At 47.0% G+C, this 23165-nt stretch overlaps 1 protein-coding gene across 1 annotated transcript; it reads right to left on the bottom strand.

The window, feature by feature from the left end:
* Nucleotides 1–6395: 6395 nt before the first annotated feature.
* Nucleotides 6396–21326, bottom strand: LOC122946706 (serine/threonine-protein kinase pim-1-like). Its single transcript, XM_044306485.1, has 8 exons — nucleotides 20974–21326; nucleotides 17814–17879; nucleotides 9985–10097; nucleotides 8926–9032; nucleotides 8792–8842; nucleotides 8193–8556; nucleotides 7592–7768; nucleotides 6396–7502 (listed from the first exon to the last, which is right to left on the bottom strand). The coding sequence occupies exons 3-8, from the start codon at nucleotides 10022–10024 to the stop codon at nucleotides 7399–7401; spliced, it is 843 nt and encodes a 280-aa protein (XP_044162420.1). The 5' UTR covers nucleotides 10025–10097; nucleotides 17814–17879; nucleotides 20974–21326; the 3' UTR covers nucleotides 6396–7398.
* Nucleotides 21327–23165: the final 1839 nt, after the last annotated feature.

Genomic DNA, 23165 nt, shown 5'->3' with positions numbered 1-23165 from the left:
GGGCTGCGTAATGTGTGCTGAGGGGGTCGTGTAATATTGTATGCAGAGAGGGAAGGTGTAATATTCTTTGTAGGGGGTGGGGTGCAGTGTAATATTGTATGCGGGGGGGGGGGGGCACATGGTATCTGACATGTTTTACTGGATAGAACAGGTTTTCTTCTTCTCCGCACCCGATATTTATTCCTATAGATTTTCTACTGTACAAGTCGAAGTGAAAGCTGCCGGTTTTACTGTTTTTAATAAAAACTTATTGTTGAACCCCAAAAAATTTTATTCTATATATTTTTCTTCATTTCTCTATTTTTTATTGTCATTCTTCCGTATTCTCGGCGCTCGTAGCTGTGCGCAGACGTCTGGTTAGTGTTGATCGACGTGCGCTTCAGATGCTTCATTCAAAACTTTGGAGTAATACCGTACAGCGATTCGTCTCCGCACAGTGTTAGAATGTATGGGCTCCGAGGAGCCAAAGTAAGTTATTCACGAAGTCGTGCGAGACGCCATTCAATAACTCCGTGAATAACTTACTTTGGCTCCTCGGAGCCCATACATTCTAACACTGTGCGGAGACGAATCACTGTACGGTATTACTCCGAAGTTTTGAACGAAGCGACTTCGGATGAAGCCTCCAACGCTCACTTCCCTCGACACCGACAATGGCCTAACAGACGCGCACATTACACCGCCCTGCGGATCCGTGAGGAGCAGCGTTTACTGCTACAAGGGGACTCCCTGTACAATGCTTTAACCCCTTCCTGACCACCCAACGTAAATATATGGTGAGCGCGTTGACATCAACGCAGTGCCTGCTGAATGTAGATAGAAGTCTTCTGACTTCATGCAGCAGGACCTGCGCTGATGTCACCATGTGGTGAGCGCGATGACGTCATCAAAGGTCCTTTTGCAGGTCCTGAAAGAAGACGACGCCGGCTGCGCGATCAAGTGGATGAGATGAGTAAACTTTTTTAATTTTTTAACCCCTCAATCGACATTTTAGTAAGCATTCTGTATTAATGAGTGCTATTATTTTCCTTTATCACCATGTTCTAATGGAAAATAATAAAGTAAATGGGGTCCCGGGTAACTCCTCCCTCGTCTCCTTAGCAACCGTGCGTGGTAATTAAATTTCTTGCCTCAGGCTGTGAACAAACACCATTTATGTGTGTATTTAAAAAAAGGTAGGTACACGTCTTGTATCATTAGGCCAGGGCCAGGATTTGCAGTTGTCAAAGGCTCATGCACACGACTGTATGTTTGGTCGGCATCCCAGAGGTGTAGCGAGGCTTTCCTGCACCAAAGGCAAGGATTCCGATTTGTGCCCCCCCCCCCCCCAACTCAAATTTATGATAAAGAGGGCGCAGTTAAATGGCAATTTATTTATTTTTTACAGTAAGCCCCTCCTTTAACTCCTCCCAATACATAACCGTACCCTCCCCCGGTCCCACTTACCTAATAAAATCTATCATGGGGTACACGGCGGTACCAATACACCTTGCAATAAACCAAAGACCCAACTGGTCCTGCCTCATCCAGGGTGTCGCTGGCGTCGGCTCAATGTCCGCTGGATCCGTAACGAGGTCCCTGTGGTGACAGAGAAAAAAGAATAATCACATAAGGAAGGGACAGTACCCAGAAGGGGGCACTGTGCTGGGCTCTAAGACCGAGCCGCCCCAATGTATAACAGCCTCATAGAGGGCATTTCCCCTTAATGCCACCACACAGTACTAATGCCCAAATTGTGCCTCCTTTACAGCATAAATGCCCACATTGGTGCCCCTTCACATTAGTTCTGCCCACCTTTGTACTCGTCACAGTAGTTATGTCCTCCTTGTGGGCCCTCACAGTAGCTATGCCCACCTTTGTGCCCCTTCACAGTAGTCATCCCCATCTTTGTGCTCATCACAGTAGTTATGTCCTGCTTGTGGCCCTTCACAGTAGTTATGCCCACCTTTGTGCTCGTCACAGTAGCTATGCCCACCTTTGAGCCCGTCACAGTAGATATGCCCACCTTTGTTCCTGTCACAGTAGTTATGCCCTGATATGTGTCCCTTCACATTAGTTATGCCCACCTTTGTGCTCGTCACAGTATTTATGTCATCCTTGTGGGCCTTCACAGTAGTTATGCCCACCTTTGTGCCCGTCACAGTAGATATGCCCATCTTTGTTCCCTTTTACAGTAGTATTGCCCACCTTTGTGCCCCCTCACAATAGTAACGCCCATCACAGTAGATATGCCCATCTTTGTGCCCCCTCAGTATAGTTATGCCCACTTTTGTGGCCCCTCACAGTTATGTCATCCTTGTGGCCCCAGTGCCCTCTCTAGCGCCTAGAAAGAAGAAATAAACGACACATACCTGCCTCCCTGACGACGCGCTCCCGCTCACATCGCGCTGGGGAGGCCGATTCCTGGGCTTTTAGCGCTCCTTCCACAGCCAGCAGCGTGAAGTGCGGCCGCTGGGGAGCGCCGCAGAACAGTGACGCAGGGAGCGGACGGCTCCCTGATTCACCATGAAAACTGCCAGGCGGGTGCACCCCCCCCAGCCTCTGCGCCCCCGGGGCATGTGACCCGTCTGCACCCCTGCCGCATCCAATCCGCAATTTTGGGGGATTGGATGCAGACCCATTCATTTTAACGGGGCCGCAAAATATGTGGAGAGTAACCCGTGTGCTGTCCACATCCGTATTTCTGCTCCGCAGGCCCGCAAAAAAACAAAAAAAAATAAATGTTCAATTCTTGTCAAGTATAGAACATTTCTGCAGGAGTTAAAAAAGAAATGGTGGCATGCACTCAGCGGAGTTAAAAACCGGATACGCCTCGTGCACAAGCCCTTATACTGACGCTATAGTGCACCTCCATTACCCCTCTCTGAATGATGACGCCTACATCTCACATACTAGAAGCAGTTACTCTGCACTATAATGACCGCACAGCCTCGGACTCTCCTACTGTTATGGTCTGAAGCCCTGGACTAATCCTGCATCTGCTCTGCCGGCAGAAATGTGCCGGTGTAACTCTGTCACTGTCCGCTAGATGGCGACAATGCACCAGTTCTGTCATTTGTGGAGATAATTGCTTAACCCTTAGTCACCTCAACATGAGCGACACAATTTATTAGATCGTTGGTGGACCTACTCTTGGGACCCCTGAGGATCGAAAGAACGGGGGACCCTTATCCTTCTGGGACCCCCAAAATGGAGTAGCAGGATGACCATGTGCACTGCGGCTCCATGCATCTCTGTGAGATAGCAGAGTGGAGCATATTATGCCCACCTGTCAGGGTCTAACAGCCATGGAAGACCCAGGGGACATTCTGGCAGCCATTGCAACCCATCCTCCATCTGACCACTATTGATTACAGCACCTAAGGGGTTAAATGGCCAGGATCAGAGCTCCAATCCCAGCCACTGTAGCAGCAGATTGACCGTACATCACAGCCATCTCCCGCTGCGGATGGCGTCATCACCGTGCCGTAAATTGACGGAATTTCATGCATGATGTAAATGTCTGTAAGGGGTTAATATATAGAGCGGAAGCTCCCGGGGTCATCGAGTACAATCGCTTCCATCTCCAGCCCCGTCAGACGTGTCCTGCCCATGTTTGTCTACACGGCGACGCACTTTGTGATGCACGCGTCAGCCATTCACGTCCCATCCCGGAAAATACACGGAAGCAGACCTGGGGCAATCAAACACTGAGCTCCTTGCTTCATCTGTCACCTGTGACTCTGACGTCCGTGGCGGCTCACCTGCCTGCAGCACCTGGCCGTTAACCACTTCTGCCTCTCTAAACTATGGAGCGGGTTCACACATGGTCACTGACCACCACGATAAAGCCAGCCAACGTCCCGGTCGTTTAAAGGGCGGTTGCCGAAATCTACCCACATTCTGGAGACGCAGCCCCATTTGAGCTCCTATAAAATATGGAATATCCTGAGCTTCCTGGTTCATGGACAGAATTCCAGAACTACAGTAAAGGACTGACACAGAACGATTAATAAGAGAAAATAGAGAAGATTTATCAAAACTGGTGTAAAGTAGAACTGGCTCTGTTGCCCATAGCAACCAATCAGATTCCACCTTTCATTTTTCAGCGCTCATTTGGAAAATGAAAGGTGGAATCTGATTGGTTGCTATGGGCAACAAAACCAGTTTTGATAAATCTCCACCCTTACGCTGGGTTCACACCTGAGCGTTTCTCAAACGCGCGTTTTTGTCGCGCGGTTTTTGTAATAGTAAACGCGCGTTTGACGCGCGTTTGTGTCATTGACTGCAGTGTCCTATGGCCACATACGCGCGTCAAAACGCCCCAAAGAAGCTCAAGTACTTGTTTGAGCGTCGGGCGTTTTACAGCGCGTTCGTACGCGCTGTAAAACGCCCAGGTGTGAACCATTCCCATAGGGAAGCATTGGTTTTCATGTCTTAAGCGTTTTACAGCGCGTTTGAACGCGCTGTAGAGCGCTCAGGTGTGAACCCAGGGTAAGGGTATATGTACGTGACCGGGTAGTTTAAGAACACACATTTTTTTGAAAATCTCATCTGCTTAGCTGGTAATGTATAAGGGATCATGCGCGGCCGTGCCCATGTTGCGGACTGCCAATTGCGGTCCGCAACGCACAGGCCCCGACCGTAGGGCTGCGAATGGGTCCGCATCCGTGATACAGTGTGCACACTGTCGGTGCCCATATATTGCGGACACGCTGTTTGCGGGCCGCAATACGGACACGGCCGTGTGCATGAGCCTTTACACCGTGGATTTTCCACGCAAAAATCTGTTAATATGTACCATGTGCTTGTGGCCTAAGGCTGGATTCACACACAGGTCTTTGGCGCCATTTTTCTGCACTTTTGCCTTTTTCATACCGTAATTTCTATTTAATTTTTTTTCTAGCGGTAAAAATGGCAGCCCTAGATGTTCTATGAGAAATAGAAGACGCAGGGCGCACCCGCGCTTTTATTGTCTGTAACTTTTTTAAGGCAGCATGCTGAAGCAATAGCGCTTTTCTAAGGCCTTTTTCTATCTGCTTCAATATTGGTGGAGGACTGAAAAAAAATGGCAATAAAAAAAATAAAATAAAAAACGCTACTAAGATGAATGTGGTAGGAAAAACAGGTGGTTTCCATAGCGTTTGTTTTATTTATTTTTTAGGAAAAAAATGCCAGAGCAAATCTGTGTGTGCATTGAGCCTTAAAGGGGTGGGCCCATCTCAGGTATGCCATGAATGTCAGATAGGAGCATGTATCACCTCTGCACCTATCTCCAGAACAGGGTGCCCAAAGTGAAGGTGAGCACACTGCGCAGGTGTGCTCTCCATTCACTTTTATGGGAGTTCTGAAAATAGAGCGAACGCACTCGGCTGAAGTCTCATAAACGTGAATGGAGAACATGTGCGCCCATCTCTCCATTTACCGCTATGGGAACGCTGAAAGTTGATGCGGCAGAGCTCGGCTATTTTCCGAACTCCTATGGCAGTGAATGGAGAGCACCTGCGCTGTGCGCCGGTCTGGAGATTGGAGCCGGTCCCAGAGGTGCTGACCCGCATCGGACATTCATGGTCTATCCTAGAGATCTGACATCAATGTCTGAGATGGGCCACGCCCTTTAAAGGGGTACTCTTACCTCAGCCATATATGGCATATCCACAGGTGCCAAAATCCAGCACAGATTTATATGCCATTCAGTCTACGAGAGGCCGGATTATGACCCCCTGTATTGGCACCCCCTAGTGGTGATCACCTTTAGGCTACTTTTACACCAGCGTTTTTGCTGGATCAGCAAAAACACTTCCGTCACAATAATACAACCGTCTCCATCCGTCATGTACGGATCCGGTTGTATTATGTCTTCTATAGCCATGACGGATCCGTCATGAACTCCATTGAAATTCAAACGGGGGAAGGATCAGTTTTCTATTGTTTCAGAGAAACCGGATCCGTCCCATTTGACTTACATCGATCCGTCTTGCTCCGCACCACATCGCGGACAGAAAACCGCTGCTTGACACGTCATTCTGACCGCAATGGGGACGCAGCCAAACGGAAAGGAATGCATTCTGGTGCATTCCGTTCTGTTCAGCGTTCCCCCTCGTTATTCAGATCCTATGACGGCTCTCAATAGCAGAAAGGGAAAGAGCAGATGTGAAAGTAGCCTTAGGTGCCGCTCTTAGGATTCCCATTATGGCAGAACCCAATGGACCCCATTATGAGTCAAACTGGTCTGTCAGGAGCCAATGGTGTCTGTTATATGGCGGATCGGATGCCTTCATTTTAATTTTCTGCTCCATTGATGGAACGGAAAATCAAAAAACCTAACAGAAGTGTGAACAGAGCCAATAGTAAAGGTAGGGCTTCTTTATCCAGGCCATTTTGGGGATTTTCTGTGAAATAAAACGTGTATAACATGTAGAAAAACGCTTCATTTATTAAATCACAATAACAGCATCTGTACATTATATACAATAAGATATACAGGAGTGGAAATGGTGCGGACCCTTCATGTAATACACAAGTATTTACTCTTTCAACAAAAGGCCTAACAAACAGCCATCACAAAATGGAGGGCCTCAAGAACTGGAAGTGTTACCCATAGCAACCAATCAGCTTCCGGCTCTCAGTTCCCTGTCACAGGCTGGGAAATGAAAGGAATGTTCTGATTGGTTGCTCTGTGCAGCTCCTCTCCAAGTCTTATTAGTACTAGTGTTAATACCTGAGAGCCATAGCAACCAATCAGATTGCACCTCACATGTCTCCAGCCCAGGCTGGGAAGTGAAACAACCCATCTGATTGGTTGCTACAGATAACTCCTCCATTTTGTGTCTGGCTTAAGTAAAGAGCCTTTTATTTATACTAACAATGCAGACGGAAAGATTCTGTAAAAGCACAAGCGTCTTCACAGTTGTTCTCATGAATGGAAACGTAATTACGCAGATTTTCAGTCTGTGCACCGACTGACAATGTGGCTCTTGTGCATCTGTAGCATCTTGGCGACCTAATGAAAAAAGGTGTCTTTTCTTCATAAAAATGGCGCAACATAAGCGACTGGGTAAGGATGAGCTCTGCTTTTACAAAATATCCCGTTACTGACTCCCAGGGGAACCGTCCTGTAAAACCAGGATCTTCAATAAACATGGTTTTCCCTGTTTGCACAACCTCTGAGTCACGGCAGGGTGCACCATCCAACGGGCGGCCATTACAGGACATCCTGTCAGTGTCACAACAATTTCTCCAATTAACTTCTTTGTCCTTCAGAGCTGACGTTCCTCTCCCCAGACCCGCAGATGGCACCCGTAAACCTAGCACCTGCCATCCAGAAGCATTTAGCAATTGGCTGGTATGCAGAGCCCTCTAGTGACCAGACTCCTGTATGGCAGGTCGCCTCTTGCGTCTCAGATTACGTTTACGGCATTACGTACGCTCTTCTTTCATCCAGGGATGCTGAAGGATCTGCTCCAGAGAGGGACGCTCCGAGGGGCGAGTGGATAAGCACCAGTGGATTAAACTTTCACATTCTGGAAAGAAAGAAAGAGAGATATAATGACACTGCGCCAACACGGACGACGGCGAAGCAGCATGGCGGCCCAGCGAACCCGTCTCTTACCTGGAGAAACTTTGGTTCTGAAGACGACTTGAGCCTGGAGGATCTCTTGGTCTCGCTCGAACGGGATGTCCCCGCACACCATGTCATACAGCAGGATGCCCAGAGACCACACCGCGGCCGGCACCGCCTTGTACCTCCGAAATGCAACCCATTCTGGGGGGCTGTATACTCTAGTGCCTGCAAAGGAAGGACACCCAAGGGTTAATTTATTAAAAAAAACATAAAGTCTTATTTGGTGGTAATTGGTAAAATCCTGGCTGACTCACGCCTCAACAAACGAGAAGCTATTCTTCCAATTTTATCAATTCTAGTTCTGCGTTTCAGTTATTCAGCCTTTATTTAACACTTCTGCTTGCTGTCAGTGAATGGGAACATTCTTGCTAACATCCAAAGAATCTGTAACAGGCCTAAAGCTTCTCACAGCAGAGGGTTTGCTACAATTGCATGTCAGTAAGGCCTCATGCAGATTCTGGTTAACCTACAGACCTAAAACTTCCCACAGCAGAGGGTTTGCTACCGTCGTATCTAATCCTAAATACAATGGCAGCCATGTTTGTTACAGTGTATCGGTGCAGGATCAGCTTTCCTATGGGTTACTCACCGTCAAAGTGACTGTAGGTGGAATCGTGGAGCAAAGCCCCCGAGCCGAAGTCAATGAGTTTGAGCTTTCCCGTCTGGGTGTCGAGCAGGAGGTTCTCATCTTTGATGTCTCTGTGGGTGACCCCTTGGGCGTGACAGTGCACCACGGCGTCCGCCACCTGGCGGAAGAGGCTGCGTGCCACGTCTTCTTTCAGGGGACCTTGCTCGGTGATGACATCAAACAGGTCCCGGCAGTGCTCCGGCATCTCCATCACCAGCAGGTAGCTGTCGGAGGTCTCGAACCAGTCCAGGAGGTCGATCACGCCATGGTGGCCTTTCACCTTCATCATCAGATAGACCTCCATGGGCACACGAGAGAATGTACCCTAAAAAAAAAATAAAGGAAATTAGGAATTTTGGTTATCCTCAGTGGGTTCGGCTACATATTGTTGTCACTAGGGGGCAGTGTGGAGCAGAAAAGTCAAGAACACTCATCCCACCAAACAGAAAGTGCTCTATAGGGGGCGACATGGAGCGCTTCTAAAAATAAAAGGAATATCAAACGTGCATGATGGGAGTATCAGTCCACCCAGGAATTTGAAGAAATAACGCGACACTCACCAGCTGAGCCAATTCCGTGGCGCGGCTCTTCCTGACGTGCTTCACGGCCACCTGGGGGAGCAAGAGAGCAGTCAGTCTCTCCATACAGTCAGTGATGGGTGCGGGCGCTACACGCGGGGTCCTGCTGCACTCACCTGCGTGTGGTCCGCCAGCCTCCATGCCTTGTACACCGTACCGAACCCGCCGTGGCCCAGTTCGGGCCCCAGTTGGTACAGCTTTTCGAAACACGCCCTGTCCTTCCCTGTAAGGGCAACATAAAAAATACATTTAACGAGAACCCCCAAGACTGAAGGGGGGGGGGGGGGGGGGCAATATATATATATATATATCCCCTATAAGCATGCGCCCATAGACATTAATGATCACCAGAACTCTGCCACCCATGTCTCGCCCTCTACTAGGAAACATCAGTTCCCAGCATGCTGGGAGTTGTAGTATTTTTTTTTTACGCATCCTGTAAAAATGTTTTTTCCTCGCCCAGATTTACCTGGTATTACAAGTCGGCACAGGCGGGCGAGTCCGTCCCTGCAACGTGCACGCTTACTCCCACGCACCAACACCCTGGTGACTGACACATGGATGGCTCACAGCAGCGCAGAGAAATAGCAGCAATGTGAATGCATCCTGTACATGGGGTCTGCAGTGCAGCGTCACGGCTGGTGAGGGCGCTGTGTACACTGTGCTAGGAAAATAGCGCATACAACTGAGGTAGAACTACAAAACCCAGCATGTCCTGGTCTTCCAGATGTCGTGGGACTACAAAACCCAGCATGTCCTGGTCTTCCAGATGTTGTGGGACTACAAAACCCAGCATGTCCTGGTCTTCCAGATGTTGTGGGACTACAAAACCCAGCATGTCCTGGTCCTCCAGATGTTGTGGGACTACAAACCCCAGCATGTTCTAATTAGATCAGGTCCTCCTACAGTAATAGAACTACAAACCCCAGCATGTCCCGATTGGATTAGGTTCTCCCAGTGTAGCAGAACTACAAGCCCCAGCATGTCCTAATTAGATCAGGTCCTCCATGTGAAGTGGAACTACAAACCCCAGCATGTCCTAATTAGATCAGGTCCTTCATGTGAAGCAGAACTACAAACCCCAGCATGTCCTATGAGTATTTGTCTTCTAGAGGATGCTGGGGCTTGTAGTTCCTCTCAGGTTGTAGTTCAGTGATGGAATGCTGTCTCGTTACCTGCCCGGGAGGTCACAGAGTCAATGATGGTGTTGATCATCTCCGCAGGATAGTATGGCTGACACTACACCGCGCCGTCCCGGCTCTGCTCAGTCACCTGCTCTTACTACGCACTGGAACAAGTGAATGAAGAGCGTGTCAGTTGAGCTTCCAGGTATTTTGCTGGGGAGGAGGCGTGGTTTCGTAAAGCAATAGCCAATCAGAGATCAGCGTTTTGATAATATTCAAATATAATAAATAAAAGAACCAATGGCGTGCGAGCTGCGCGGGCGGGAGAGTCACAGCATCAAAACAAACTGTATTTATATTTACAAGGATGAGCGGCCGTCAGCGTGAGAGAGAGAGGCGGCTGCGCGCCAAGTGCGCCGGATACCCCCCCCCCCTATATATATCCACCCTATGTGTGTGTATATGTATATATAGGGTTGATATGTACGGTATAGATATACACACACACACACCCCCCACGGCCGGGAGATGAGCCGACATCACATTTGGACCTCAGATGCTTCTTTTGCTTATTTTTCCTGCTTCCCACACACGGACTCCACCAACTGCCCCATATACCCTGCCCCCAGTATATACCCTGATCCCGGTATATACCCTGACCCCGGTATATACCGATCACATGCACAGGAAATTTGTGCTGGATTATTAGACTTTCTGGAATATCAGATGGCAGATTACAGGTGTTCTATACCGCACATACAGGTGTCTGGTGTCCTATACCTCAGGTACAGATATAACTGCAGCCGTCCCATGTCATACGTCGTTACATACATCCTGGATCCTATATCGTGTGTACAGACATATTTACATACATCCCGTGTTATATACCGCCAGTACAGACATATTTACATACATCCCGTGTTATATACCGCCAGTACAGACATATTTACATACATCCCGTGTTATATACCGCCAGTACAGACATATTTACATACATCCCGTGTTATATACCGCCAGTACAGACATATTTACATACATCCCGTGTTATATACCGCCCGTACAGACATATTTACATACATCCCGTGTTATATACCGCCCGTACAGACATATTTACATGCATCCCGTGTTATATACCGCCCCTACAGACATATTTACATACATCCCGTGTTATATACCGCCCCTACAGACATATTTACATGCATCCCGTGTTATATACCGCCCCTACAGACATATTTACATGCATCCCGTGTTATATACCGCCCCTACAGACATATTTACATGCATCCCGTGTTATATACTCCCCTACAGACATATTTACATGCATCCCGTGTTATATACTGCCCCTACAGACATATTTACATGCATCCCGTGTTATATACCGCCCCTACAGACATTTACATGCATCCCGTGTTATATACCGCCCCTACAGACATATTTACATGCATCCCGTGTTATATACTGCCCCTACAGACATATTTACATGCATCCCGTGTTATATACTGCCCCTACAGACATATTTACATGCATCCCGTGTTATATACCGCCCGTACAGACATATTTACATACATCCCGTGTTATATACCGCCCGTACAGACATATTTACATGCATCCCGTGTTATATACTGCCCCTACAGACATATTTACATGCATCCCGTGTTATATACTGCCCGTACAGATCTATTTACATGCATCCCGTGTTATATTTACAGATATATTTACATGCATCCGGTTTTACATACCGCCCGTACAGATATACTTACATATAACCCGTGTTCTATACCACCCGTACACATATATTTACATATATCCCATGTTATATACCACTTGTATAGATATATTTACATGCATCCCGTGTTATATATCACACATACATTTATATATATCCCGCGTTATATACCGCCTGTACACATATAGTTACATGCATCCCGTGTTCTATATCACACATAGATATATTTATATATATCCCGTGTTATATACCGCCTGTACACATATAGTTACATACATCCCGTGTTATATACCGCCCGTATAGATATATTTACATACATCCCATGTTATATACCGCCCGTATAGATATATTTACATACATCCCATGTTATATACCGCCCGTATAGACATTTACATACATCCCATGTTATATACCGCCTGTACACATATAGTTACATACATCCCGTGTTATATACCGCCCGTATAGACATTTACATACATCCCGTGTTATATACCGCCAGTACAGACATATTTACATACATCCCATGTTATATACCGCCCGTATAGACATTTACATACATCCCATGTTATATACCGCCTGTACACATATAGTTACATACATCCCGTGTTATATACCGCCAGTACAGACATATTTACATACATCCCGTGTTATATACCGCCCGTACAGACATATTTACATACATCCCGTGTTATATACCGCCCGTATAGACATATTTACATACATCCCGTGTTATATACCGCCCGTATAGATATATTTACATACATCCCATGTTATATACCGCCCGTATAGACATTTACATACATCCCATGTTATATACCGCCTGTACACATATAGTTACATACATCCCGTGTTATATACCGCCCGTATAGACATATTTACATACATCCCGTGTTATATACCGCCCCTACAGACATATTTACATGCATCCCGTGTTATATACTGCCCCTACAGACATATTTACATGCATCCCGTGTTATATACTGCCCGTACAGATCTATTTACATGCATCCCGTGTTATATTTACAGATATATTTACATGCATCCGGTTTTACATACCGCCCGTACAGATATACTTACATATAACCCGTGTTCTATACCACCCGTACACATATATTTACATATATCCCATGTTATATACCACTTGTATAGATATATTTACATGCATCCCGTGTTATATATCACACATACATTTATATATATCCCGCGTTATATACCGCCTGTACACATATAGTTACATGCATCCCGTGTTCTATATCACACATAGATATATTTATATATATCCCGTGTTATATACCGCCTGTACACATATAGTTACATACATCCCGTGTTATATACCGCCCGTATAGATATATTTACATACATCCCATGTTATATACCGCCCGTATAGATATATTTACATACATCCCATGTTATATACCGCCCGTATAGACATTTACATACATCCCATGTTATATACCGCCTGTACACATATAGTTACATACATCCCGTGTTATATACCGCCCGTATAGATATATTTACATACATCCCGTGTTATATACCGCCAGTACAGACATATTTACATACATCCCATGTTATATACCGCCCGTATAGACATTTACATACATCCCATGTTATATACCGCCTGTACACATATAGTTACATACATCCCGTGTTATATACCGCCCGTATAGACATATTTACATACATCCCGTGTTATATACCGCCAGTACAGACATATTTACATACATCCCGTGTTATATACCGCCCGTATAGACATATTTACATACATCCCGTGTTATATACCGCCAGTACAGACATATTTACATACATCCCGTGTTATATACCGCCAGTACAGACATATTTACATACATCCCGTGTTATATACCGCCAGTACAGACATATTTACATACATCCCGTGTTATATACCGCCCGTATACATTTACATACATCCCGTGTTATATACGGCACGTACACACAACTCCTAACTGATAAAACATTTCCTGTATTCTTATGAAGCCTAAAAATATTTCCACGCGATAAGGATCTACCATTTTCTGTACAGATTTGGAGCCACAAAAATATACATTTTTTTTTAACATTTCTCAGGGTAAGAAACATCAGAAATCAATCACAAAACTCTAGAAGTTTCTGTTCTGTCACCGGGGGCGGCCGATCAGAGACCCGCAAGACCCGAAACTGATCGTATGAGTCAGCGAAACGTGGCAGGTGTCACACCAGATCTGACAACCGTCCTGGCTCCCAGGCACAACCGCCGGCAGTCAGAGACACAACTTCCAAAATATATGGGCCCCAGAGGGGTCGGGGCCCCCTCTGAGGACTCTCAACTTTGTGGGTGATCGGAAGGGCAATCCCTCCTTTTACTGCTAATTTTGCAACACGCTGGAAAGTAAAGTGCAATATATGATATTTATGTGCCCTCTCAGGCTGGTATGGTATACTTGGTGGGTCCTTTTGGGGGAGGGGGCAAGCAGGCATGTGCCACCTACTTACGCAGCCATGACTGTGGCCTAGCTGGCAGAGAATGGGGAAAATCTCTAACCATTCGTGATCAATGGCTGCCTTAAAGTGACACTCTACCTTTTAGCAACATGTTTTTACGTGAAGCATTCGCATGCCTACCCGTCTACTCCTGTGCCCTGGGTGGTACACCTGCCGTGGTCATTCTACCACACCCAGAGTTTATCAAACACGGGTCCGTTCTCATTAACTGGACCCGTGCACCATATGATCTGAGCATGGTATGCTTGTCACAGAAACCGTGCAGGAGCGTGGCATCATACCGGATGATCAGATAGCGTGGGAGAACAAAAGCGAAGGTAAACACCTTAAAGGGCCGCAGGTTGGGCATCCCTGCTTTAATGGAACTGAGTCGCAGCAGCAGACAGAACCCCTGTGCTCGCGGATGGACATTCACTTTAAAGGGGATTATCGGATCTGCGGGTCAGACACCCGGCACCCCTGGCGATCAGCTGTTACGGGGAGCCAGCTGTGGTCACCGGAGCTCTGGCGAGTGAAGCCGACTCCCAACATCTCTCCCAAGCACAGCGCCATACATAGTATAGTGGCTGTGCTTGGTATTGCAGTTCAGCCCCATTGACATGAATGTGGCTAAGCTGCAACTAGGCCATGTGACCAATGTACAGTGATGTCACAGGCCTAGGAAGAGGCTACGACGCTCACAGAGCACCCAACCTCCTCTAAAAAGCCGATCGGCAGGGGTCCCCACCGATCTGATATTGATGACCTATCCTGAAGATGGGACTTGAATATTTATTACAAAAGAACCCCTTTAAGGGGCAGACTGGAAGAGCGTTATGACCTAGGTTATCCACAATTTTAGACAGATCCCTTTAAGAGAAGGAGGGAAAAAATCCTCCATGTTTGCCTAATCCCATTTCTTAGTTCTTAAGAGTTTCTGTAGAAATTCTCATTAGCGCTTCGTGTTATTTCCTAGGAAATCCCTGATCCACCCTGAGCGCCCCGTGTCAGTCAGCCGCTGTACGCAGCGCCAGATGGTGCGTATGAATGATATTCACACGCACCTGTTCATTTCCGTACGAGGACGGTTTTGCATATGGAGATCAAACTCTTGTTATTTACTTCCATATTTCCAACAGGTTCTGTAATTGTCTGCCGTGCTCCACACATACTGGAAGCCACGTGGAAGGAAGCTGGACCACTTCCACATTGCAAAGTATTGCATATACAGACACACCATGTGTGCCACCGCTGCAGTTCTCTTAAAAGAGCAGCACATGAAAATATTCCTATAACTGGCGGCAGTGGCCAGAGGGTACGTTCCCGTAGGCTGGTAGTAGTGCAACACGTATGTGTATATAACCTTTCTAGAAAAATCCTGCAAAACTAAAACTATGGAGAACCACTGAGTTTGTACATTAGGCTTTTTAATTTTCTGGTTCATCGGGTAAAAGGGACTCCATATACTCAGATGGTCTGTCCGTTTTTAAGTCCGACCTGGCTAATTCATTTCTGATCTCTGCATAGAGCTCAATGATAAAATTCTTGCTACCTGCAGCCACCACTAGAGGGAGCTTGTGAGCTTACTGCATACAGTATATGCACTCATGTCAATAATAAGCAGTGAGCTCCCTCTAGTGGTGACTGCAGGTAGTCACAACTTATTTTACTGTCTATTCAGAGGATTTTGAGCCCTGTATCAGAAAAATTGAGCTTCGTGTCTTCAGAAATACATTAAGACAAACGGTGGATCTATTCATTTGAAAGGGGTATTCATTAAAGAGGTTTTCCAGATGATAGATAGGTAATCATTATCACATTGGAAGGGGGGGGGGGGGGTCAGACAACCGAGACCCCAGCTGATCAGCTGTTTCGGGCACGGGAAACTTCAGTGGATGGAAAAATGTATCCACTGCGTAGTTCCTAGCACTGGTATACGGGAGCTTAAAGGGGTTGGCCCATCTTGGACATATGAGGCCTATCGCTAGGATATGCCACCAATGTCTGATAGTTGCAGGTCCCGTTCTAGAGATATACCACCAATGTTGGAAATTAGCCAACCCCTTTAACTCCAATTCACTTGAATGGGAGCCACGCTACACTATCCGGACACGGCCACTACAGGGTAGGTGGAGGCTTCGGCTTCCACCTCTGTCCACTCTCTAGCTTACGGCACCGGCCCCCACCGATCTGATACTGACCACCTATTTTGAGGATAGATCATCAATATCCATGTCCCGGAAAACCACTTTAAGGCCTAAACAAATTCCAGTCTACATGTACGACCACCAGCCTCCATACCCCATTCTCCCTGCCGTCAGTATGGCATGGGTGATGTCGCCGGTGTAACGTTACATTACCCTACTTCGTGAGATTTCTCTACCTCCTAACTTCCGGTCGCACTGCTAATGACGTGAGGAGGCGTTCGAGTTTTTACGATCTGCGCATGCGCAAACAGACAGTTTATGGAAAATCTTAGTGGGGCTCAGCAGCACACCGGGACACTGCGCATGCGCCAGCCAGAGTTAGCCGCGCTTGCGCACTGGGCCGTAATATTTCCCTACTGAGGCTCTCCGGCGCATGCGCAGTGTCCCGGTGTGCAGCTGAACTCCGCTGAGATTTTCCATAAACTGTCCGTTTGCGCATGCGCAGATCGTAAAAACTCAGGAACGCCTCCTCACGTCATTTGCAGTGCGGCCGTAAGTTAGGAGGTAGAGAAATCTCACGAAGTAGGGTAATGTAACGTTACACCGGCTTCCCTCACACGTCAGCATACTGACTACCACATCCCCCATGAAAAGTTACGCCAATAATTGTCATCATGTGCATCCTGTCATCTCCTGTAGCGCCCCCTACAGGACAGAGGATGTGACTATAGAGTCACGTTCCCATATTTCCAATATTTGTTGCGGATTTCATATGATGCACTGCAATGGTTGAAACCTACAGGTTAATTTTCACACAATTTTTGTTCCCGGCAGCGTGCGGATAAAATTTCGTAAAATCTCATCCAATTTGGGGAATTGCAGGCGGAAAATCTTCAAGCAGTGTATCCTGATCCAGAAGCTACTGACTTGGACCATAGTGACCCAAGGTCCCCCCTCAGGTCCTGACCAGTGGACCCCGCTGCTGTTCTTCTATTACCAGAGTGGGCGCAGCACTTATCGTAATCCCCCAACCCCCACCATAGCAGAGCTTTCTCAAAAGTCACATGGTCCGAGGCCCCAAAACCACACAGTGTAACACCTATGACTCAGTGAAGATGCCACTGAATTCTCGGAGCTCCTGCCGGCGGCCACAAGTGAGAACGACACGTTATGAGGTGTGGGGTGAAAACGTGTGGCGAGATATACTAAGAAAATACTAAGACTGGGTTGGGTACTCTTGCTGTACAGTTGGTTGTCAATAAAGTTTATTGTATGTACACGGGCCTTGTCCTTGGAGGCAGATTGATGAAAGTGCCTGTCGCAACCAATCACAGCACAGCTCTCATCTTTCAAAAGCACTATGAGAAATGAGAGCTGTGCTGTGATTGGTTGCTATGGGCAACAGACAGTTTAATCAATCTATGAATGTAAAACAAAGAGAGCTCCCTTCAATAACAAAGGTTATGTACAGTCTATAATAACTTCTTCCATCCCAACACCAGTACTACTACCCTCACTATCCTTCATACCTTTAAGTTATAGGATGTGTAGGCTGTGGAAATGCAGTTACTCATAAAAAAAACTGCTACATAAATCTGCAATGGAATCAGAAGAGAGAAGTGAAGCAAGGCATGGGCAATAAGGCTACTTTGACACTCACGTTTTGGCTTTCCGTTTGCGAGATCCGTTCAGGGCTCTCACAAGCGGTCCAAAACGGATCAGTTTTGCCCTAATGCATTCTGAATGGAAAAGGATCTGCTCAGAATGCATCAGTTTGCCTCCGATCCGTCTCCATTCCGCTCTGAAGGCCGCCTGCAGCGCATTTGGTGTCCGCCTGACGAAGTGGAGCCAAACTGATCTGTCCTGACACATAATGAATGTCAATGGGGACGGATCCGTTTTCACTGACACAATAGAAAACGGATCCGTCTCCCATTGACTTTCAGTGGAGTTCATGACGGATCCGTCTTGACTATGTTACAGGTAATACAAACGCATCTGTTCATGACGGATGCATGCGGTTGTATTATTGTAACGGATCCGTTTTTGCAGATCCGTTCAAAATGCGAGTGTGAAAGTAGCCTAAGGGTACTTTTACACTAGCGTCGCTGGATTGCGGCAGGCAGTTCTATTGTCGAAACTGCCTGCCGGATCCGGCAATCTGTATGCAAACGGATACCATTTGTAATCCGGATCCGTCTCACAAATGTATTGCATTACCGGATCAGTCTCCGGTTGTCATCCGTAAAAAACGGATCCGGTATTTATCTTTATCACATTTTTAAAAGGTCTGCGTATGTGCAGACCGCAAAACCGGATCAGTTTTTCCAGAACACTTAGGGCCGGATCTGGCATTAATGCATTCCAATGTAAAATAATGCCAGATCCGGCATGTGTTCCGGAATTTTGGACAGTGACTGAACTGATCTGACCTGAACGGATTGCTCTCCATTCAGAATGCATTAGGATAAAACTGATCAGTTTTTTTCCGGTATTGAGCCCCGGGGATGGAACTCAATACCGGAAAAGAAAAACGCTAGTGTGAAAGTACCCTGACAGTATAGCACGAACATTTTATCTAGTGCTTTCTGCAGCCTCCTGACACTGACCACTAACAGTCACCTTCAGATGATACACCACACACCATCTAGTGCCGGTTGGTTCCTGGCCATGTCAGCCACTCCAGCAATTCTACAACTGTTGTAGAACTACATCACCCAGCATGGCTTGACAGTCTGCAGCTGTCAGAGCACGCTGGGAGTTATTGTTTCACAACAGCTGGTCCGTAAAAACCACACATGCCATCCGTGTTGTTTCACGGATCATTAGGCAGAGATGCTTTGAAAATAATTTTTTAGCTGTTCAGTGTCAGTGAAACACGGACAGCTTGACGAATGCATCACGGACAACCTTCTCGCGGATGTGTGAATGAGGCTTAACTGTAGGCAGACAGAATTTTCCCCACTTTAATCCTATTTCGCAATCTTCTGTGTGTCCTGGGAGAGCAGCCATGCGTCTCCTCCTGCTCCTCGCAATTCTCTGACCTGCTGCAGCCAGTTGTCTTACAGCCAGAGCCTCCACCCTCTGCCCTGTCTAAGCCCCTTCTAATCACCAGCCAAAAATTTAAGAGATTAGCATGATATGAACCCACTTCCTGTCCAGGATATCCACAAGAATGTTTGCTGCGGGACCATGCTGTGGACTGTCACGGGAGGCAACCATTTCCAAGGAGTCTGTCACCGGGAAAGTCACCGATAAACCAGGCACAAGCTCACCTGAATGTAAAGACACCTTTCACTTAGCGTCTAGGTGGTTCACTCCACCTAGACGCTAAGTATAATTCATATGCAAATGAGGAGTTCAGTGCACTGAGGGCGGGCCTACGACGCGGTGAACCCTTGCCCCTCCTACTTCTTCTGCCAAACTGTCTCCTTCTTGATTGACAAGGCCAGGTTCCTGCATGGTCCTGTTAATCAAGTAGGAGGGGCTGGCATTGGAAGCAGGAGGAGCAAGGGTGCACAGAGTATCTTAGCCCCGCCCTTGGTGCACTTAGCTCATGTGTATATGGATTTAAACGTAAACCTAGTTTTACCGTGGGGGTACGATGTGCTGCTGATTTGCATGCAGTAAACCTCACCCAGTATCCGCAGCGTCCGTCAACCTCTGGAAGCAGAATGTCAGTTACTGCTGCAGATTTCACCCATTGCAATGCAGAAGGTGGAATCCCCAGAAAATGTCCTGTCCGTGTCACTGTACATTGAAGAGGTATTCCCATCCACAGCAAATACCAAAAATGCCCCCTATGCCAAGGACAAGGGTCCACCAACCCCCTCGAGGTGACGTGGCTGCCGCATCCAGGCGCTAACAGATAAATCGGTGGCTGCACATGCACACAGCTCTCAGGGTAGTTACCGAAACAGCAGAGCAAGGGAATACCTCTTTAAAGGGATTGTCCATAATTTCTATATCCCCTGCCACCATCCAGCGGTACCTGTGGAGAGAGCGCCCGGTCGTGGACGGGGGGGGGGGGTCACATGCACCATTACAGCCAATGACGGACCCCAGCAGTGACGTGTCTCCTAACGCCATGTGACCCCCACTTGAGACCAGTTATTGGCTGCAGGGGTGCAAGTGACCCCCGTCTGTGCAGACAGGAGCCAGAAGTCCGGTGAAGACAACCCTGGAGCGGAGGGGCTCCACTGGGTGGAAGAGGGGCTTAAAAGAGAAAGTAATCCTGGACAACCCCTTTAAGGGACTGGATTAGGACCATTAACTTAAAGGGGTATTCCGGTTGTTAGAAGTTACTGCCGATTCAGAAGATAGGGGATAACTATTAAATTGGTGGGTGCCCCCACCAATGACAAAAACGGGGTCCCCGTACCCTCTGCAGTGAAAGGCGCGTCCGTAAGCACATGCATGCTGCAGCTCCATTCGTTTCTACAGAAATTCTGGAGATAGGTGAGTACAGCGCTCACCTATCTCCGGAACTCCCATAGAAATGAATGAAGCGGCCACGTGCAATCGGGGGAAGGGGTCTCAGTGGCAGGACTCCCACCAATCCTATCCTGAGGACAGGCGATAACTTCTAACAACCAGAATACCCCTTTAGCTCTGCTCACAAAACCAAAGCAATTATCCCGCAGAGGGTTCGTTCCAATAACTGCCCAGCATATACCAGCTAATAGTTACCGTCACTGACAGTAGTTCCCGCCATGCCCGCACATACATATCCAAGAGCAGGACCTCCGCTGTCTGCAAAGAATGGAGTATAATTCATAAAGCTGGAGCCACAGCGGAGTACCCAGACTGATCACACACAGCGCGATATGAAGCCCCTTACCTGGTGCTTGTGACAACGGTGGAGCGTCTCTTCTGTCAGGACCGCGGAGGACGTCACGTAAAACATCATGTGACACGAGTATGCCGGCGGCAGACAATGCAGGAAGACATATTGCAGTGTGACTGAAGGGGAACTCCAGCCACGTCTTATATTTAACTCCCCATAGATACCGTAAAGGGGCTTTCTGAGTCCTCAGTATCTGATCGGTGGGGGTCCGAGACCCAGGACCCCCACCGATCAGATGTTTGAGATAAGCTGTCAATCACTTCAAAGCCCAGAATGAGCAGAAATGTAAAATGTACAAAATACAAGTTTTACAATTTTTTTCCCCCCATAAAACTATACATCAATCTGCTCAGCTCCTTCTGCCTGCAGATCATACAGTTGTGTTCAAAATAATAGCAGTCAGACATCACTTACCTGATCATATTTCTACATGGCAAATAATTTACTAGCAGGTGTAGTAGAGTAATAGAAACCCAACAGTTATGACATGCAAGCTGCTGATTCTGTGTAATTCAATCACTTGTTCAAAATAATAGCAGTGTGGAGTTCAATGAGTGAGGTCATTCATTCTTTGAAAAACAAGTGGCAATTATTGCCCTTATTTAAGGAAGGAAGGCAGCACATGTTGTACATGCTGGTTACAGTGCATTTCTCTCTGAAATTCTTAGGAAAATGGGTCCTTCCAGACATTGTTCAGAAGAACAGCGTACCTTGATCAAAAAGTTGATTGGAGAGGGGAAAACATATAAAGAAGTGCAGAAAATGATAGGCTGCTCAGTTAAAATGATCGCAAATGCTTTAAAATGGCCACCAAATCCTGAAAGACGTGGAAGAAAGTGAAAAACTACCATTCGAATGGATAGAAGAATAGCCAAAATGGCAAGGACTCGGCCAACATTAGCTCCAGGAAGATGAAAGAAGGTGTAAAGTTCCCTGTGAGTCCTGTTACACTGAGCAGACGCCGATGTGAGGCCGAGCGATCTGCAGGAAGCCCCCGCAAAGTCCCACTGCTGGATAAAGACATGTGCTGAAGAGCTTACAATCTGCCAAAGAGCCCATTGACGGCCTAAAGACATTCTGTGGACTGATGGAAGGGAGATTGTTCTTTTTGGGTCTAGTGGCCGGAGACAGTTTGTCAGACGACCCCCAAACACTGAATTCCAGCCACAGTACACGGTGAAGACAGTAAAGCATGGTGGACAAGCATCATGATATGGGGATGTGTCTCAGACTACGGTGTTGGGCCTATTTATCGCAGATCAGGGATCATGGATCAGTCTGAATCCATCAGAATACTGGAAGAGGTCCGGCTGCCTTATGCTGAAGAGGAAATGCCCTTCACATGGGTGTTCCAACAAGACAACGACCCCAAACACCCCAGTAAACGGGCAACATCTCGGCTCCAGACCAACAAGACTGACGTCATGGAGCGGCCGGCCCGATCCCCGGATCTTAATCCAATAGAAAACTTCTGGGGCGACATCAAAAATGACGTTTCTGAGGCAAAACCAAGAAATAGAGAAGAACTGTGGAATGTGGTCCGATCCTCCGGGGCTGGAGAACCTGGTCACAGGGGCAGAAGGTGGTGACTCCGAGCGGCACAGACGTCCAGCAGGTCTCAGAGACAGCGGTCATACAACTGAGTATCAGTGACGGGATTCAGAGGAAAGGAAATCCTCAGACATTTCTGTTTATATAGTGAATGTCTGAGTTTGTAAAGAAGAATACAAACACTGCTATTATTTTGAACAGTCTAATATTCACTTTTCTTCAATTTTTTTTTAGAGGAACAACACAAATTTGATATATTTTTCTTCAGGTTTTGATTTGGAACAGAATGTGTAGTGTTCCCAATGCATCTGTGTGGCTGGAAATAGAAGCTATTAGAAGGATTTGGAGCTTTATTCCCTTTTTTAAACACACTGCTATTATTTTGAACACAACTGTACATCATGTTCAACATGACAGGTTCCCTTTAAGAGCAGGAGCTGCGGAGCTCTACACAGCACCCAGGCCCCTCTGTAGCACAGAGGAG

The sequence above is a fragment of the Bufo gargarizans genome, chromosome 9 (genome assembly GCF_014858855.1).
Source record: "Bufo gargarizans isolate SCDJY-AF-19 chromosome 9, ASM1485885v1, whole genome shotgun sequence".
In the NCBI taxonomy this organism is placed as follows: Eukaryota; Metazoa; Chordata; class Amphibia; order Anura; family Bufonidae; genus Bufo; species Bufo gargarizans.
The sequence above is the reverse complement of the archived record's forward strand: the minus strand, read 5'-3'. Positions and strand labels throughout refer to the sequence as shown.